General features: G+C 52.7%; 7 protein-coding genes across 7 annotated transcripts; 2 read left to right on the top strand and 5 right to left on the bottom strand.

Annotated features, from left to right (window-relative positions):
* Nucleotides 1-201: 201 nt before the first annotated feature.
* Nucleotides 202-1,991, bottom strand: QC761_120020 (uncharacterized protein; the record flags this gene model as incomplete). The annotated part of the gene is made up of 3 exons (XM_062875284.1): nt 1,891-1,991; nt 458-1,721; nt 202-398 (listed from the first exon to the last, which is right to left on the bottom strand). The coding sequence occupies exons 2-3, from the start codon at nt 1,557-1,559 to the stop codon at nt 202-204; spliced, it is 1,299 nt and encodes a 432-aa protein (XP_062738530.1). The 5' UTR covers nt 1,560-1,721; nt 1,891-1,991.
* VPS34 (Phosphatidylinositol (PI) 3-kinase) lies at nt 1,905-5,994 on the top strand. Its single transcript, XM_062875285.1, has 3 exons — nt 1,905-2,110; nt 2,187-2,273; nt 2,327-5,994. The coding sequence occupies exons 1-3, from the start codon at nt 2,052-2,054 to the stop codon at nt 4,887-4,889; spliced, it is 2,709 nt and encodes a 902-aa protein (XP_062738531.1). The 5' UTR covers nt 1,905-2,051; the 3' UTR covers nt 4,890-5,994.
* On the bottom strand, nt 5,028-6,296 carry ETR1 (mitochondrial 2-enoyl thioester reductase; the record flags this gene model as incomplete). The annotated part of the gene is made up of 1 exon (XM_062875286.1): nt 5,028-6,296. The coding sequence occupies one exon, from the start codon at nt 6,294-6,296 to the stop codon at nt 5,028-5,030; it is 1,269 nt and encodes a 422-aa protein (XP_062738532.1).
* A 1,422-nt stretch (nt 6,297-7,718) lies between these two features.
* Nucleotides 7,719-9,314, bottom strand: QC761_120050 (uncharacterized protein; the record flags this gene model as incomplete). The annotated part of the gene is made up of 2 exons (XM_062875287.1): nt 7,719-8,865; nt 9,253-9,314. The coding sequence occupies 2 exons, from the start codon at nt 9,312-9,314 to the stop codon at nt 7,719-7,721; spliced, it is 1,209 nt and encodes a 402-aa protein (XP_062738533.1).
* Nucleotides 9,315-10,092: 778 nt separating this feature from the next.
* Nucleotides 10,093-11,012, bottom strand: QC761_120060 (uncharacterized protein; the record flags this gene model as incomplete). Its single annotated transcript, XM_062875288.1, has 4 exons — nt 10,666-11,012; nt 10,522-10,610; nt 10,336-10,467; nt 10,093-10,271 (listed from the first exon to the last, which is right to left on the bottom strand). Exons 1-4 carry the CDS (start codon nt 10,716-10,718, stop codon nt 10,093-10,095), a joined length of 453 nt encoding a protein of 150 aa, XP_062738534.1. The 5' UTR covers nt 10,719-11,012.
* A 424-nt stretch (nt 11,013-11,436) lies between these two features.
* QC761_120070 (uncharacterized protein) lies at nt 11,437-16,434 on the top strand (the record flags this gene model as incomplete). The annotated part of the gene is made up of 2 exons (XM_062875289.1): nt 11,437-11,600; nt 11,658-16,434. The coding sequence occupies 2 exons, from the start codon at nt 11,437-11,439 to the stop codon at nt 16,432-16,434; spliced, it is 4,941 nt and encodes a 1,646-aa protein (XP_062738535.1).
* A 75-nt stretch (nt 16,435-16,509) lies between these two features.
* QC761_120080 (uncharacterized protein) lies at nt 16,510-17,939 on the bottom strand. The gene is made up of 3 exons (XM_062875290.1): nt 17,463-17,939; nt 17,077-17,381; nt 16,510-17,021 (listed from the first exon to the last, which is right to left on the bottom strand). Exons 1-3 carry the CDS (start codon nt 17,761-17,763, stop codon nt 16,686-16,688), a joined length of 942 nt encoding a protein of 313 aa, XP_062738536.1. The 5' UTR covers nt 17,764-17,939; the 3' UTR covers nt 16,510-16,685.
* Nucleotides 17,940-19,018: the final 1,079 nt, after the last annotated feature.

The following is a 19,018-nucleotide window of genomic DNA, read 5'->3' on the forward strand; positions in this document are numbered from 1 at the left end:
AACAAAGAACACTTCCCCCGCCGATACCGGTCAGATTGTAAGTAGCTGTACCAAAGCGGCTAACCAAACACGGGCAACTTACTGGTAACTAATTACACGGCCAGGAATCTCCAAAGCCATAGCTCTTCCTCCATACGTACCACACAGCAAAAATCGTCCACAACTCTGGTGTTGCAAACCCTCAGCACACTCAATGTCGCGTCAATAATACCAACCACGTGCGCCAGGTCCAGTCTGGTCCTCTTCTTGACGGTGTGGTATTATAGGTTGCTTGATGCCAAAAGCCTCGATGATAGCGCTCCACATCTCCATGTCGATTGACATGATAGCCTGATGTCTCGTAGGCGCTCTGGCTCGTGATGCCGACTCGGCCTCGTCATCTCGTACCTTGTACGGCACTGTCACTCAGTGTCAGCATCTTTCACGGTCCGCGCAAGGCTTCAAGGTTGTCACGTACCAATACCTGGCAGGCCATTGCCGTCAAATTTGAGCTCGATATTGCCCTCGTGCAGCAAGAAACTGACGTAGAACATGTTCTCTACTGTTTGGCCATACGAATGTGGGTTGATTACGAAGCGTAACAGATCCACATTGCCACTGCCGTTAAGACCAAGCCCATCCATCACCTGCCGCAACTGCTCTTCCGAGAGTTCAGTCCCACGGTCCGTCTCAAGTTGTCTGCACTTCTCTCGGGCCAAGTCCTGAGCTTTTGATTCATGGGCTTCCAGCCGGACCAGGATGTTCTTGCAAATGGAGGGAAGATCGTTCCTAGTATTTCGCTTGAGGTCTTCTGCCCGGAGTTCCTGAGGTCGTACCTCTATAAGATTGCTGACTTTGAAAGGCGCTGACCGTTTGGTGACCTTTCGGGCCTTCTTCTCTATCGAAAGCGGCCCCAACAGGAACCCTGGCACAGGAGGCCTAAGGATGGCTGGTATCGCGGCGTAGCGACCGAGGTGTGTCCAGTTGGCCATGTCGCCTTCGTCGCCGATATCCTCCTCGTCGCTGCCCAGAGCTCCACGAGGCTGTCTCCTCCTTCTTTGGGTGTTTGATAACTCGGCAGCCTCGTCGTTCTCGATACCACCGCCGTTCCGCATAAACGTAGAAGCCTTAGATATAAATTCATCCAAGTCGAGACCGCCGACGTTTCCTTGTCCAACCTTCTGTGCTCGCTTGACACTCATGTCTGCGATCGAGACTAGGACCCTGGCGTCAATTGCCGCCTCATTGGTCTGCTTGACCCTAACCAGGGTCGCGTCCTGCTTATCAAGTATGCGAATCAACGGATTGTGATCCTCTCCGATAAGTCGGTCCTGATTCTCCTTTAATTCTCTCCATGTCTCCCGCATAGACCGTTGGATCTGGCGACGCTCCTGCATTGGCTGTTCCGGGTCGTACTCATCCCCATCGCCGTGGTCCGCTTGTACTGATGGCTCTCTAATTCTGCGACGGCTGGTCGATGGGTCGCCGCCAATATCAGATGTACGTTTCCGAGAGCTTCTTGTTGGGGGCTCGTTCTCTTTACCTCGCCCACGGACGGCAAGATGATTGCGGTCGTCCATTTTGCTAGAGATGGGATCCAAGATTAAGCCGACGATACGGCGAATGTGGTGAGTTAGGTGAAGCTTGAGCGAAAGCAAGGATAGTATTTATTACAATTATTGAACGGTAAGTGAAAGTTGAGGTGGACTGGTAGCGGGAACTGAAGAGGGGAGGTGGTATATCTGAAGCTGGAAGACGCATTAAGGAGTGGGAAGACGCGATTGCTCGCCAAGGAAAGTTTAGGCAGCTGAAGTGGGGTGTTGGTCCAGCTGGAGAAGTGGGGCAGAGCTTGTGAGCTGGAGGCGACAGGGTTCTTTTTAGTGGGCGTTTGCCCACCGAGGGGCTTCTTACAGCGTGACGTTGCAGCTGCTGCCACCCGTTTGCGCAACAAGTGATTCCATCGCCATGCAAAGACAAAGTTGCGCTTTGGTCTCCTAGCGTTCTAATCAGAGAGGCGAGCTGATGGAATAGAGAGAGACCGCGAGCTCTCCGTTACTCTCGTCGTTGTCGAAATGGAGCCCTTCTCGTTTGCCAGCTCCGACTCGCTTGATTACCCCGTCAGGATTCGTATGTGGGTTGCGCCGATGTTTCTGTTGCTTTTACTTTGCTATCATGGGCGCGCAATGTGCTGATAGAGAGTGGTGTAGCATAAACCTCGAAGGTGAAGAGGCACCTGTCTTATTTTCTACCCTCCTCGACAATCCCAACCTTCGACACATAGGATCCAACCAAAGGTCTGGCACTCCGTCCGCCCTTCTCCAAACAATGCTGATACCATCGCGTCTAGCCCCTTTTCCGATCTCTATGTCACAGTACAGGTGTGGGCAGGTTCCAAGCCGTTGACTGTCCCTGTTCAGACATCTTTCAAGACCTTTCGAGCCGAGCGCAGATGGGGCGAGTGGCTCGAACTACCTGTCACATACTCAGTCTTACCCCAGAATGCCTGCCTTGCGATAACACTTTGGGACCTTTCCCCAACGGGAGACGGACCTTATGGTCACAGAATTCCTTTCGGGGGGGCTACATTGCCGCTGTTCGATAAGGATAACCAGCTACACAAGGGTCGCCAGAAATGTCACATCTACAGACATCTTCACGCGGACGGACACGACGACACTACAACCCCCGCTCTAGTCCCTAGGTCACGACCCAGAGACGGAACACCCGAGGACAAGGATGCCGCCGAGTTGGATCGTATGGAGACGCTATTCAAGAAGCATGAAATGGGCGAGATTCCCCGCGTGGATTGGCTGGACCAGCTTGTCTTTCGTGGATTCGAGAGGCGCGGCCTTCAGACGGCCAGGTCATCTCTCAAGGCCAAAGCCATCAGGCAAACAGAGACTTCTCGGGATGACAAGTCCAGTGCGCAGAACGAGAAAGCGAAGCCAGAGCCATCTGGGTACTTTCTGAACGTAGAGCTACCAAGATTCGACTTCCCTGTGGTCTTTGCTGATTATGAGTATCCGGCACCACCCATCTCTTCGTTCCAGCATCTTTCCTCGTCACAATCCAACATCCTCCTCAAACCTCCACCAGAGGTCCATTTCGGCCCCGGTATCAGCGTCGACGACGACGAGGGCTACGAAGGCCGGCTGATCAGGGTGTATGACCCCGAGGTCGGTGCAAGAGACAACCCCGCCGAGAGTAAGCATCGCAGATTGGTCCGCAGCCAGCATCGTAATGGGATTCTGGACAAGGACCTCAAGCCAAATGCCAAGGTGCGGGATGAGCTGAATGTGATCATGTCATACTCGCCAACCCACACGCTTTCGCCAGAGGAGAAGGACCTCATCTGGAAATTCCGCTATCACCTCACAAGAAACAAAAAGGCACTCACCAAGTTTGTCAAGTCGGTGAACTGGCTAGATCACTCCGAGTCGAAGCAGGCTGTTCAAGTCCTCGGGAAGTGGACGGACATTGATGTTGACGACGCCTTGGAGTTGCTTGGCCCGACGTTTGATAATTCGGCCGTGCGGGCATTTGCTGTTGAGCGATTGCGCAAAGCTGACGACAAGGAGTTACTTCTGTATCTGCTTCAGCTCGTCCAGGCGCTCAAATATGAACATATCTCGACACAGCCTGGCCATGAGGTCACACATGACTCGTCTTTGGCTCGATTCTTGATATCCCGGGCTGTTCACAGTCTTGCACTCGGCAACTACTTTTGGTGGTACCTCATGGTCGAGTGTGATGATAGTTCCATGGATCAGGGTGAGGAAACTCAAATGATTTACAAGAAGATTGCGTACGATTTCATGGCAGAGCTGGTGAAGCGCCCGGACGGGAAGGAGACCCGAAAGACGTTGCTGCGACAGGCTGAGTGGATTGCGATCCTCTCCAAGATTTCTGGGGAAATCAAGGAGGCGAACGAATCCATCGCGAAGAGGGTAGAGCGCGTCAAGCACTTCTTGGCCGACCCCAAAAACGAGCTGGTGACCATCGACCCACCACTTCCCCTGCCCCTGGATCCTTCGATAGAAATATGCGGCGTGGTTCCGGAAGACACAGTTGTCTTCAAGTCATCATTACATCCTATCAAAGTGGCCTTCAAGACCACCTCTGGTCGGAAATACCCTATCTTGTTCAAGACCGGCGATGACCTCCGTCAGGATCAGCTCGTTATCCAGATCATCACCCTCATGGATAACCTATTGCTGAAAGAGAACCTCGACCTGAAGCTCTCCCCTTACAAGATTTTGGCCACCGGTACGAGTGCCGGCCTGTCACAGTTTGTGCCATCCATGACCTTTCAGGGCATCGCCTCCAAGTACCGCGCCAACCCGGCACAGACCTACCTCAAGCAGAACAACCCCGACGCCCAAGGGCCATTCGGCATGCGCAAGGAGAGTCTGGATACATTTGTCCGGTCGTGCGCCGGCTACTGCGTGATCACTTACATCCTCGGCGTTGGTGACCGTCACCTCGACAACCTGCTGTTAGCTCCAGACGGCCACTTCTTCCACGCCGATTTTGGGTACATCCTTGGCCGCGACCCGAAGCCTTTTGCGCCCGCGATGAAGCTCTCCAAGGAGATGGTCGACTGCATGGGCGGGTCCAACTCGGAGTATTACCGGCAGTTCAAGCAGTACTGCTTCTTGGCGTATAGCGCGCTGAGGAAGAACAGCAACTTGATTCTGAACTTGTTCAGTTTGATGGTCGACGCGAATATTCCCGACATCAAGCTGGAGCCGGATAAGGCGGTGCTGAAGGTTAAGGAGAGGTTTCACTTGGAACTGAGCGAGGAGGATGCGATTAGACATTTGGAGAGGATCATGGACGACAACCTGAACGCGCTGGTGCCAGTGGTGATTGACAAGTTGCATGAGCTGGTGCAGGCTTTTAGGGCGTAGTTTAGAGACGGATTTGGTGTTCAGGTGGCGCTAGGTATGAATTTTGGGACGGAGAACCAGATATATAGTGGTGGCATTCATGTTCAGGAAGTGATGCCATCGTGCCATTTGCAGCGTCTCTTGAGCCACACGTGATCTTTACGTCTCCCCAAAAACAAAAACACCCTTCCCACTCCTAAACCCGCCCAGGGTCCCCTGAACCGCCTCCTTGAGCGTCTTCTCCTCCGTCTCCCAGTTCCACTCCACCTCCTGCACCGGGCTCTCCTTGAACTTACCCTCCCTCATCAAGTTTAAAATATCCTCAATCATCTTCTTCTTGCCCTCTGGGTTCTCCTTACCCCACTCACTCAACCAAAAGCCTTCGAACCTCAACCTCTTGAAGATCTGCGGCCCAGTCGGGAACGGGAAACTTTGTCTGCTCATCCCGCCATACGTAACCATGCACCCCTTCGGACTCAGCGCCTTCACCACAGCACTCGCCGACTTCCCCCCAACACAGTTCATCCCCAACAACAACGGCTCCTTCCCCCCCTTTGTCAGCTCCCCAAGTCGATCCCTAAAACTCCTGTCCAAGAACTCCTGCTCGGTCAGAACAACATTGGCTCCCAACCCGGTGAGCTCCTCCTTGAGCTTCTCCGTCTCTTCAGGTGTCTCCCTTTCCCGAACGACGTTGATACTCCTCAACCCCCACAACCTCCCAAACTGAACCGCCGCCCTGCCCACCCCAGAATTCGCCCCGTTTTGGAGAAACCACGCCCCCCCGGAGACGTCTTTCCCCTCGCGATACCACCGCATGCTGAGACCAACCAGATCGACATAGTCCTTCAGCATCCGATACGCACTGCACGGATTCACCGACACCGTCGCCACCTGAACGGGCGTCAAACCCTCCCTCTCGACCCTCATCAGTTTCCCCTCCGCCTCCTCAACCAAAGCATGAGTCCTAAAAGTTCCAAACCCCGTCTTGGCAGGGATAACCCAATCCCCTTTCCCCAGACCCTTCACTCCCTGCCCGACAGACAGGACCTCGAAGCAGGCCTCATTCCCCGGTACTGCGGACGGTTGGGCGGTGCCGAGGAGGGTGGTGAAGGGGGGCTTGGAGCCGTAGGTGCCCTGGATGGTGTTGACGTCTGCTGGGTTTACTGGTGCTGCGAGGGTGCGGACCAAGACGGAGCCGGAGGGGAGGGTGGGGGAGATGGAGTGGGTGTGCAGCGACAAGACGTCAATAGGTTCGCCAAAGGAGGAGAAGGTGAGGGCTTTGGATTGGTGGTAGCCGTAGGGGCCGGTGAGGTGGCGTTTTTGGGTGAGGGTAGGGGCCGCTCGGGGAGTGGCTGTGGTGAGAGCCGGACGGAGGAGTTTGCTGGTGGGGAGGCAGAGGGCCTTGGTTGCTAGGCGGGAGGCTGCCATTGTGAGATTGAACGGCCGTGTGAGAGGTGAAGTGACGGCAAAGGGGCGAGGTGAGGTTGGGGAGAGTGTGTTGTGAATTGTTGACAGCAGCCTGCCCCGCTGAGAACCTGGGTGGATCGTGGAATTGCAGGGGATAGAGCTCGAGAAAGACAGCACCCAAACTGATGCTGAATACTGTAGCTTCAAGGTGCAACTCTAGTGTCAAAGAAAAGTAGCTATTGCAGTGTCAGTTGAATCAGATATCTGCAAACCCTCTCAACCTTATCACAACTTCCACCCGCTCAGCCGCTGCGTCGCAATCCTAACAAAAAAAAAAAAAACCCGAACCGCTCACCCGAGCCGATGACGTCTGCCTGAGCTCTCTCTCTCCGCGGCCAGAGCTCCAATAGCTCCCAGCCAATCACACCTCACTTCCCGTCCCAAGAGCTCTATCTTATCATAAACCTCCATTTACAATTTCCCATGCCTACCTACATCATCTCAACTACAAATACCACCCCCATTATATGTCGCAAGCTCCCGTAATTTGACCGAAAAATCCCATCCGGCCTCCCTGCCCCCGAAGTGGCGTGACCCCTTAACACGTCCCCTCTTTGTATGTATGACATGCATCCCGAAGGTCAAAGCGGGATACGACCTTCATCACCATCCCTCCCTCCCTCACCTCTCTACCCGTCAATCATCTCCCTTACGCCTTGGCTTGGGCGTGATTATCACTTCTTATACCAATCATATCATAATACACATGGAAAAGTTGAGAAAGAACACAAACCCCCCAAACTCAGATTCTCATTCCACCCCCCAATAACTATGCTCAGCTGCTAACAATATGGTATAAAACGAAGTTGAAAAAAGCCATGAAATCGTAAAGTTGTCGCGCTCTGAGCCTTCCCCCCTCCCCCCCAAACTGCGCATTCCTCCCCTTGTCAAAAAGCTATGTATGTATCGTCCTCAAAAATAACAAATTCCCCTCCCTCCTCCCCATGAGAAAGAAGAAGAAAAGGTTCTCCCGCTTTTGGCAACCTGATGTGTGCAAGAGGGAAAAAAAAAAAAAAGAGCGTGTTCGTGAAACAAAACCAGGAATAGACCAGCAGAAAAAGAAGGCGTGCCAGCCCAATCAAAAGCAAAGAGTCGTACACCTCAAGATAAGGCAACAGAGAGACATGACAGGCAAAAAACAAAAAAGAAAGAAAAACATGACAGAATGGGGTAGTAAACATCAATGAAATCGTCAGTCGCAAATTCAGACTGCCCGTTTACAAAGAAACGAGCCCGGGTATCTTCAATCAACATGTCGCAAATTCACCCATCCCCCTAGCTTCCACGGTAATTTTCCTGGATATAAATTCCATTCTTTGCTTGTCCCTTACAGGGCTGTCCCAAGACGGTTGGTTGATGTGTTTTTGTGGTGCGTTGCATGGCTTATTTGATGTCTTTGAACAGATCGCTGCCAAAGCCATCCTCGTCCTTGGCGTCGTCGCTCGACTTGAGCTCCGTCAGTTCCGGGATCATTGGTGGCGGGGGCCCGGTGGGCTTCTTCTCGTCTGTCGCGGGCGGAGAAAGTGGAGCTTTGTCGCTCCGGAATCTGCTAAACCAGCCACTCGACCGCTTCACTTTCCGAGAATCGGCCACACTGCTGGCGCCCCTGCTAGGAGGCCGCGATGTCCTTTTGCTCGCTTCCACTCCCTCTCCCTCCACATAGGCCGAGTTCAAAAGCCCGCGACTAAAGAGGCGGCGTATGCTTCCGGGTCGCGCCGACAAGGTTGGGGAGGCGGGATTGTCTTCGGCCGGGCGTTTTACACCGGCAGTAGTCGCGATGGGTGGGACAGGAGCCGCAGCAGCAGCAGCAGCAGCAGCGGCGGCGGCGGCCGTTGTGTTGCCATTCGACTTGACGGCCTCTTTCGGGGTGTCTGGCGGCGTGGGGACGGCCTCCTCTCGTATCGGCGAAGGGAGGGGCGGAGGGATGTCCGTTCCGTCGGTCAGCGCGCCAAACTTCAGGTCGAGGGCTGGAAGCTCAAAGCGCTTGGTTGCAGTGCCATTCGCAGGCTTCGCAGCAGCGGCGGTGTCCTTCTTTGATGGCATGTCGGGTTTGTCTTCGGAGACGGGTCTCGCCCAGAGCAGGTTGAATATGTTGAAGGTGAACGAGTGGGCAAGTTGTTTACCGAATGGCAGGGTTGGGATCGTCCGAGCGCCAGTGGTAAGGGCGAGGGCAGTCGAATTGGATTGGTCCGCTACGGGGCGACTCGCACTGCTAGACATCGGGATGTCGGAGAAATTGATGGCGTGTGATGGATACAGAAGCTCTGGAAACCGAACGGAAAAGAGGCGAAGGCCTGAGCGAGCGTGTTTGGTGTTGACAGGTGGGCTGGGCGAGCGATCGGTTTGTCTGGGTGGCCGCGCGGGATGTTTTGGTGCCGAGAGCGTTGGAGGAAACGAAACGTTGACACGGGAAACAAATGCAACGTTCGAGAGCCGGCAGGCAGGCAGGCAGGCAGGCGAGTTGTTGGCTGACCGTCGTAAAATATCGAGGTGGCGTCCGGTGAGAAACGAGTGAACGACGAGTGAATGACTGTGATGGTCACGCCGGACCTGTGTGTGTCCGGAGGGCCTTCAGATGATAATGAATGGCTGTCCGAGAGAAAGTGATGGTGAGGTAAAAGTCTGGTGAACCCTTGTTGAAAAGAGGAGGACCTGGACAGGAAGGAGAGAATGCTCCCTCAGCTCAAAAGGGACACCACCCCTGGATCAGTGATGGTGCCCTGCAGAATTGCACCTCCGAGCCAAGCTAAACCTGTCAATTCCAATTGATTGGTAGGACTCCGCTAGAATGCGGGATGCCCTGTCACTTGGTAAGCTCGGGCTCGGCTAGGGACTTGGGATTGGTGATGTAAACTTTGTTTCAAGCAGGCAAAAGAAAAACAACTGCCGTTTATTACCAACCTACGGGCCTACTTACCTGTACATCCCGAGTAACAGGACTCCAAAGGCACCTGGATTGCCCTCACCAACTTCTACCATCAGAAGAATCCCAAATACAGCCCTCGGCGGGGTCACCGAGACCAGCAGTTATCGTCCCCACCCTCCAAGGGACCGTGGCACCTCACCAATGCCGTATTACCCTGCAGAGCGATGGAAAGAGACCCGAGAGATCATCATGAGCAAAGTTTCGAAGGTGGGGCCCAGGTGCCGATATGCAGCTACCAGTGCTGAGTTCCAGGCGATTGGTTCTGTGTCCACGGCGTTGCCCAAATTGATTAACAACTACCGAGCTGTGCCGAGTGCAGCTGTGTGAGACTGCGGGCAGTCATCGTCGTATATCTGATACTATCGCCATGATCGAGCTGCCAGCTTTCACTGCACATGAATCCCACAATCTACCCTCGTATTCCAGCCTGTGGAGAGACACGCCCCGTCATGTGCAAGCTGTCGCTATCCGTCCTAGTAATATCGTTGATATTCGCTGCCTCGAGACACGCTCTCCGATGATTGCAAAAATACACCAAGAAGAATCCCAAGGAATAGCCAAGAGCGTCACCATTCAACGCAGAACCTGTGACGCAGCAACATCCCATTCTTCCCCCCTATGCTCGTGAATTCGTGATCGCAAATATACCTGGTCGTATGCCAATCCGCCCATCGGCACCACACCCAGAGAGCTCTTCCACCCAATCCCACGCCGTCGCCACCAAGTTCACCGTGTCTCTGTTGTATGGATGGCACCGTATGGATAGCGGATAGCGGAAGAAACTGTATTGTTATTTTATTCTGTTTTTTCTGGAGGACTCATGCCGATTTTCTATTTCGGGACGGCGTATTGCTGAGTCCACTGCTTCGCCGTCGCAATAGCTGCTTTCTCGTCCTCTTTCCAGCTCTTGGCAACATCAGCAGCAAGCGGATCGTCGGGGTTCGGGGCACCGAGCAGGGCTTGAATCGAAAGGAGAATTGTTCGGATTTGCAGAGCAGGTGACCAATTGTCTGTGAAGGGAGCCCGAGTCAGTATGGTGCCGACTTCACTATCGAGGTTTTCGGGAACACCCACTCTTCAGCACATCAAGGCAGATACGGCCGAGCTTGTCAACGTTGGGGTGGAAGATCTTGGTAAGGAAGCGAATCTTGGGGGGTGTCATGGGGTAGTCGTCCGGGAGAAAGAGCTCAAGCTTGAAGACGCCGCCTAGAACAGTGGTCAATGCTTGCGAGCTTCATTCTAGAAAAACGGGAGACAAACCCTCATATGGAGAAGACGAAGGACCATGGATCTCGACGTCAAAGTACCGTAGGTTGTCTTCGTGGGGAATGGCGCTGATGCCTGGGACACTGTTGCGCCAAAGTTAGTAAAGCTCTACGTAAACGCAAGGCGGAGGGCGCATACGGCTCCGCCATGAGGCGCTCGGTCTCTTTTTGAATTCTCTTGGGGAGAGCCATGGTGAGTGTTTAGGTCGTGGTGCGTCGGGACAGATGCGATGAAGCACAAGCAGAAGGTCAAAGGAGGGGTAGAACTGCGAAGCGAGGACAGCAGGTGGGACGGTTGCGTTAGCAAGGGTGTGTTGACGAAGCAGGATCAGGTCTGTGGGACCTTCTATATTTCGAGAAGCTTAGCGCAGACGTAGAGCTGGTGATGGATGCTTAGCAAGATAAAGACTGGCGACAATGGTGTTGAAAATGCCCAAGACAGGTTGGAAGCCTATGGAGTCATAGTGGGCTGTGTTTGGCCAGGCCTGGCAGGGTTCTAAGGACGGCGGCTGCCGACTGATAAGCGCACAGACCGCTGATCACATTCCAAATTCCGCCATTTGCACATCCCGGGGTTCTTTTCATCAGCTTGTCAAGGGTACTATGCAACTAAGCGTGTTGGCGCTGCAACATCGTTGAAGGTTACTTTGACGACAGTTGCTTCTCCAGCCTCATTGACCATCAGTTCTTCTGAGAATATAGTTTCATCCCTGACTCTTTGACTGTCACACGACAATATATCAAGTTGGTTCTTCGATCCAAACTGCCCACGGTGCTGGGCCATTGATGGAGGGGTGCTGAGGTGTGGTGAGAAGGCGGCGGAGTGAACCTCGCTGGGCTGCCTACGGTCATTCAACACCAAGGCGCTCAGGATGAGCCTCACAATACTCTGCGGCCCTTATCTTTGACCATGACTTTCTCCTTTGATCGATTATCTCAGCCTCCAGAGCATGGTGAGGTTGTCAAGTCGGCTTTTGACAGCGGGACGTTTGATGCTATTGGCACAATTCATGTGGATGGCCTGGTAGGCTCGGCAACCATCTCGCCGTCGGGGCGAGATGTGGCCCTTGCATCGTGAGTAGTCACATTGTTATCATGCTGAGAAAGCAGACAGAATCTAACATTTTACAGACCCAAAGGCCTCACCATCATTGATCTCGATTCTCCATGGAGCCCTCCTCGTCGGCTGAGTAGCCACGGTCTGCCATGGCTTGTGGTTGACGTCCAGTGGTCTCCCTTTGCCGCTCGTGAATTCTGGGTTGCGTCAACAGCAAATCACCGATGTCTGGTCTGGAACCTGAACAAGCGCGATGACTCGTCATCTGGGTCTGTTGAACATTCCCTCCAAGCCCACAGCAGAGCCATCACCGATATCAACTTTTCGGCCCATCATCCCGATTTTCTTGCGACGTGTGCCGTGGATGGCTATGTTCACTGTTGGGACTTGCGGAGACCAAGCTCTCCTGCCTTGGCGTTTTGTGACTGGTTTGCTGGTGCGACACAGGTCAAGTACAGTCGTCAGGATCCCAACGTCCTCGCTTCCGCCCACGACCGCTATCTTCATATTTGGGACCAAAGAAAGGCTGCGGAACCCTTGACAACCATCATCGCACATACTTCCAAGATTTATGGCGTTGATTGGAACCGTACCAAACCGACCTGCATAGTCACTTGCTCACTGGATAAGAGCATTAAATTTTGGGACTACGCCGATGAGGTCGACGCGCTCCAGAGAGTCGTTCGCACTGACTTTCCAGTATGGCGCGCACGTCACACTCCTTTTGGCTCCGGATTGTTGGCTATGCCACAGAATGAACCAGGCAATCTATATCTATACGACCGACGCCCGAAGCCCACAGATCCGGTTGACGGTGTCGTTGAACCTGTTTATGTCTTCCCTGGTCATGGCAATCACAAAGTCAAGGAGTTCCTTTGGCGAAGTCGAGGAAGCGTGGACGATGGGATCGATGACCGCGAGTTTCAGCTCGTTTCATGGGGGGAGGACAATGAGCTGCGGCTTCACAAGGTCGAGGCGCCGATTTTGAAGTCCGCCGGCTATGAACGGGGGACCCCTCTGATGGAGAACCTCATTCTCACTCGGAAGGGCGCGACTTACAAAACATTCCGTACAATTGACGACGCCAATCAGCAAGATCGCAGGACCCCCACGATGAGCCACCCTCGCCCGGGAACGCGCAGCCGCTTCCGCCCAAATGTCCTGAGCATGGGTTTACATACCCGTGCTCGTGGGATCGGTCATTTGTGGAGGGCTCCATCCATGAAGGCCAAGTCAAACTCGAGGAAGACTGCGGACAAGAGTCGGCTTCAAATCGGCTGGATGAGAGGCATCACAATATCAAAGAGAAAATCCGGCTCAGAAATGAGACCAGACTCTCCAGATTCCAGAATGTTTGGCCACGCATTTGAGAGTGAGTGGTGGGAGCCCGAAACGATACAGGAGGAGTTTCTCCGGATCAGTAATCAGCTGCCAAACGTGGAATGGGAAAATATCGACATGGACTCTTTGACGCTGAAGGCTTCCCTGAAAGGGCCATGGGGCGTGGATGAGGCGACCATCTTCATCAAGGTCAAAGTTGACATTCCGCCCGGTTATCCCGAGAGCAAAGCGCCGAGGTTTTACATTGAAAAGTCATCGTTCATGCCCGAGGAGACCCACAAGAAGCTTCAACATGAACTTCAGGAACTCGCCATCCGCTTCTTGGAAAGACAGGAAAACTGTCTCTTTGTTGCCTTCACGTATCTACTGGGCGAGGTGGACCTTGAGACCAGCACAACATACTTCAAGAATGTTCGGGATCTGGACGACATGGATGGCTTGGCTGATGAGAGCTCTAGTGAAGACGACGAGGATGGCATTCCTGCCGGTGGCTCTGCGTTCATGTCACAAGAGCTCAGTAGCAGTACTGAATTAGATCCTACATCAACACTAGCCCCAGCCAAACGCCCTATTTTGCCCCCGCCACCGAGATTATGTGGTGCGAGATTTTCCAGTGATGGGGAACTGGTTTGCTTCTTTCCCACCAAGGAAGACATGCAAAACGCATTGTTCACTATGGCTGCCCCAGATGTCTCTGATAACAAGCAGAAAGAGGACCCCGCGCTTGACGGCTTTGGACGGTTTTCACAGGACTCATCGGCGCCCAAACATCTATTCAACGACGAGACATCGGCAACTGATGACCAGTCGGAATATTCTGATGGCACAGAGTCAACGTCATCGACAGACTCGGAGCCAATAATACTGCACAAGTTCCCTGTCTGGTATCAGCCTAGGAGATTCTTCCACAAGCCCCTCAGCACCAACGATTCGGTGCGGTCCAGCGGAGGTGGTACCGGCACTGGGACTGGAACCGGCACAGGAAGCAGTCGGGGAAGATCAAGCAAGCCGAAAAACGTTGTTTCTATTCACGACTTCCGAGCCTACCTACCATCCAAGAGAGAGTTCGCCGAGGAGTATGCTATCTTTGGTGACGGTATGGAGGTGTGTAATCACAACGCTGCGGTGGCAAACAAGTATGGCTACTCGGACCTGGCCACCATCTGGAAATATGTCGCTCTTCTACTGCGAAGAGATGTTCCGCTCGAAGTCCAGTACAGCACAAACCAGTCTGTATTGGTTATCGCCAGAGAATCTGTGTCTCGCTCCAATCGGAAAAAAAAGGCCGGTTTAGCCGGTCGTGCGAAATGGGGTGGTCATCCACTCGCTCGCGACTTGATCGACCGCCTGTTCGACTATTTTGAGAAGATAGCTGATATCCAGATGCTGGCTATGCTTGCCTGCATCTTCGGAGACTCATTTGAGGAAGATGGAGTGGCATACGCCCAAGCTCGCCCGACCCAGCCGGAAACACCTCTTGCTATGAAGGCGCCATCATTTTCGCTGGAATATTTCCCTACAAATCCTGATTTTTGGAGTATGAAATACAGAAGCCGGGGAAGCTCGGCTGTTGGGACTTCCAGAATAGCGAACACACCTGCTGGTCACTCGGGCTCTCAGGCGTCAGAAGACGCAACGGTGCGGGCTGGATTTGGCACTCATTCATACTCCCGCGGAGAAGCACCATCCAAGCTCACGCCCGGTCATGCTCGAGAAGCTCGACAGACAAAAAATGTGTCCACCTCTTCCAACACCCGATCCTTTTACAAGCCCAACTCGACAGTTGCCTCAATTGCTGCCAGTTTGCCACGGACACTTGCCGGCATGGTATCTGCCTCGCCGGCTGATCCTCCTGCACGAAAGCGACTTAGTCCTGCGGAGACCATCCTCAGCAACTTCGCAACCGTGTTTGGTACTAAGGCCGCTGCTCCAAAAACAGCTCGTGGAACAGCCCGCACATCTCTATCCGATGGTGGCCGGGTCAAACGTGTTTTCTACTCTATGGTTCCCGTAGCTGTATCATGCGTTCCAGAGGATCAAGGGCTCTTTGACGATGATGGCTGGATGCCGACTTCTCTCATCGAACCCCAGCGTAGAGAGCTCTACACTTACTACCGCTATTCATATGCCGAATTGCTCCAGACGTGGGGTCAATCTCTGTCTCGTCTTGAGATCCTCAAGTTTAATGTTCTCAAAGACGAACGCCTCTATAACAATAACAACAACTGGAACAGCAACGACTCCGACTGCACCGACCTTGATCCTACTCCCCGCGGCTCACGGCACTACCCAACCGGTGCCTCCTCGCCCGTGATGGGCTTCGGTGGCCGCCGCGATCTATTCCAAAACCTCCTGGCAACAGGACGCGGTTTGGATGTGACTGGCCTCTGCCGCATCCACGAAATCCAACTCGACCCTGTCGAATATCACCGCCCCGCCAACGGGCACGTCGGTGGAGCAGTGGGCATCTGCCCTCGTTGCTTCCCCGAAAGCGCCTACGGCAGTAAGATCCCACAAACTCAGCTCCACTGCGTCTACTGCCTCGAGCCCGTCGCCTCTTTGTACTCTCCCTGCCTAGCCTGCGGCTGCGTCTCCCACGCCTCCTGCCGGGCAGACTGGCACGCCATGGGCGAAACCGAATGCCCGGCCGGCGACGAGTGCAACTGCGTAGAGGACGCCTTCAACGGCCAAGTTGAGTCCTGGAGCGCGCTCCAAGCAGCGATATCCCATTTCCCTCCCGTCCCCTCACCCGTTTCCTCCCCGCCCCAAGCCCACCCCCCCACTCGTGTGATGACAACCTCGGAGAGAACCATCGCCTCCCTCAAGAAAGCCGTCGGGGTAGGTAGCAGCAGCAGCGCGTCACTCCCTGCCCGCTCCCGACGTAAATCCGCACCGACAGAACTGTCAAAATTCCAACGCGAAACCGGGATCCCCCCCCCCTCTCAACCCCTACCGCCGGGTAGACCTAACCTGAGGAGAATGCAAACCAACACCGGGTCATACTACGCGCAGAATACAGATGATGAGACGTCTTACCCCTCCCCGGCGCATTTAGACAGGGAAAGCGGCAACGACTGGGAGCACATTGTCTCTATCCCGTCAGTCACCATCACGAGGGCAAGCAACAATGGGAGTAGCGGCGGGAGCAGTGTTGCGAGCACGGCAACGACGGGGAGTGGGTTTTTGGCGGGGGCGATGAATATGGGATACAGTATGGGATTTGGGGGTTATGGGAGCAAGCCGCCGGTGCAGGGGGATGAGCCGATCAGTGCGGCGAGGTTGAGTCTGGGAACTCGGCTGATGAGGAGTTTGCATGGGTCGAGTTCGAGTGTGCGGGGTGGTCGTGGTGAGGTGAGAGATGGCGGGAGGGTGAGATCACAACAACAGCAGCAGCAGCAGCAGCAGCAGCAGCAGCAGCAGCAGCAGCAGCAGCAGGGGGAGGAAGGGGGTAGTGGTATTATTGCTTTTGCGAGGAGGAAGAGTGGGAGTGTGATTTGGAAAAACTCCTGAGGGGGGATTGTAAAAGTTGTATAGCGAGCGAGTTTTAGTATTGCATTTCAGGATTGGAAAAGGGGTCAAAAAAGATGTTGTTTGCGGGACTGACCAGAGCAAAGGTTACCTAGTGAATGAAAGAATAGCATTGCCATTGAAGACTCATCATTTTGTGACCATAGCGCTAACCTACAACTTCCCCCTGTCTCCACCCCTATTTATTTCTTAGTCCCCTATTTCTTCTGTTTCCGAACATTTCGAAAAAACACTCACGCCTTCCAGTTCTTCGCAAAGAAGTCCAACACCGTCTTGTATCCCCTGATATACTCCTCCTTCACCCTCGCATCGCTCAGATCACTCCTCGCCGCCATCCACCCGTGGATCTGGTCCTTGAACGTCTCGACATGCTTGGCCACCTTGAGCTTCTCCTCAAACTCCTTGACCTTGTCCTCCGGCTCCTCCTTGGACGCAAGCAAAATAAGCGGGATCTTGATCCCCTCCGCCTCCTTGGGGTCAACCATAGCAGGATGGCACTCTGCGCCGACAACAAAAGGATTCTGATCGCCGGACGTCACGAGAGACACAACCTTCCCGCCCCAGCAGAACTATTCTGTAATCAGCTTCACGCCCGCGGCGGTTTGAACGAGAAAGGAGACTCACACCCAAAATAGCCCACTCCTGCACCCCCGTCTTCTCCTTCAGAGCCTTGACATACTCAGGGAGCTTGCCGGCCACGCCGGGAGGGGGGTTCTTGCCGAAGAAAGCGCCAAGGTTCTTTTGCTTCTCTTCCGTGTTGGGGGGATACCACTCAATGGGGCAGGGCTCGCCTTTGAACCAGTCGGGGATGACGACTTTGTATTCTTCCGAGGAAGAAGTGGCGAGGATGTCGGCGCCTTGGAGGGTTTGCTCAAAGTAGCCGAAGATGTCGTAGATGACGAGGATGCCCTTTTTTGCGGTGGAGGGGCCTGTTACGTCTGGGGGTGTGTTAGTCTTGCGTAAAATGGATAATGGACCCTAATAACATGTCTGAAAAAGGGGCAGCATACAAGTCTTGAAGCCATCAATCTCCTCGTAGCTACCCTTGGCAGAGTAACCCTTGGAGACAACAGGAGGGATGTTGCAGCAGGCCTGGTTGTGGCCGTGGGAGGCTTGCATGGTGGACATCTTGGCGGCTTGCTGTTTTACAGAGAGAAATGTTGTGTGATTCAACGAGCCAGTTCTAGAGGCACACGCAGGAGGAGGTTCGGATTTGAAGATCTGGGGGTTGCCGGACAAACGATAAGCATATGAGCCAGGAGGACGGGAGAGCCGGGCGGCTGCGAGACGGAGCTGGCCTGGTGAAGGCATACCTTTAAATGAGAAGCTTCTAGGTTCGGGGGATCTTGCCTCGGGGATCCTCGGACAATGATGGCTGCTGGCTAGTGTAGGGGCTTCGAGATCGGTAATGTTGCTTGTCTATCTGAGGGCAGAAGTGCGGGGTAGCTTCCCACTATTGAGGAATGATAATTTAGTAGTGAGACCTAAGGCACTAGGTCAGGCACTACTAAGCCGCCTAACTACTTTTTTTGATATAATACTGGAATTAATATAATTAACTATTGTAGTATGAAATCTCCTTATTTATGATTAGAGCATTGTTTATTAATAATATTTTAAAGCTATTAGTCTTATATTAAATCTATAATTATTATACTTTTAGACTATTTATTATTTAAAATAATATTAGTAAAATAATTAACATTATATTTACTATATTTGATAACTAAAATATATTTAAATATATTTCTACACTTATTATTTAGAAATGTTAGCAATTTTTATGTTGATTTAAATAAATATTAACTAGTCTTTGAAAAAGTAAAGCTAATTAACATTAAATATTAAAAAAGCTTATTCATTTAATAAAGTAGACTATTAAATAGATAATATAACGTACATTATCAGTGAGTCATGCATATTAGTGGGTCGCGCACCCCTAGCGCGACGCGTCTTCTTTGCACTTGACATCGAATTTTTCTACAATCTAATATACCTTCTACTTTAGAAGAAGCGAGGGTAATCTTAGCATTTAAAACTCTCGAAAAAAACAAAAGATTCAGCTTCAGAGTGTCACAACCCTAGTACACGACGGGTTGTAGGGACATGGAAGCAGGAGCCAATCGGGAAAACGTATAAGAGAGCCAATCACAGTAAAGGACAACTGATTAGTGTACTTAGGACACTAATTGTGGCTTAGTATAAGGTCTATACATACGGAGGAACTAGTGGTTTGGGGTGCGGCCACAGGCCTGAGGGTATGAGTAAGGAAGTGGGGCTCTCTGAGGATTCGGGGGTTCAGGGGTCATGTATATAAACGGTCTACTTCGGACATTCTATTTTAGACAGATCATCGACTTCTATTTCTTCGTATTTTTATGCTTTATATACGTGTAAGCAGTTCTAGCCCTCTAATTAGGCTAATCCGGTACTTACTATGTAACCTACGAACCCACAGAGTCTTTTCTTTGTCCTACGTGAAGTGCGGCCTACGAGCGAGCTATTATTACGCAGGAATATTTATTTAGAACCTAGTTTAGGATATATTTATAGTATTATAGTTATT

The sequence above is a fragment of the Podospora bellae-mahoneyi genome (genome assembly GCF_035222275.1).
Source record: "Podospora bellae-mahoneyi strain CBS 112042 chromosome 1 map unlocalized CBS112042p_1, whole genome shotgun sequence".
NCBI lineage: Eukaryota > Fungi > Ascomycota > Sordariomycetes > Sordariales > Podosporaceae > Podospora > Podospora bellae-mahoneyi.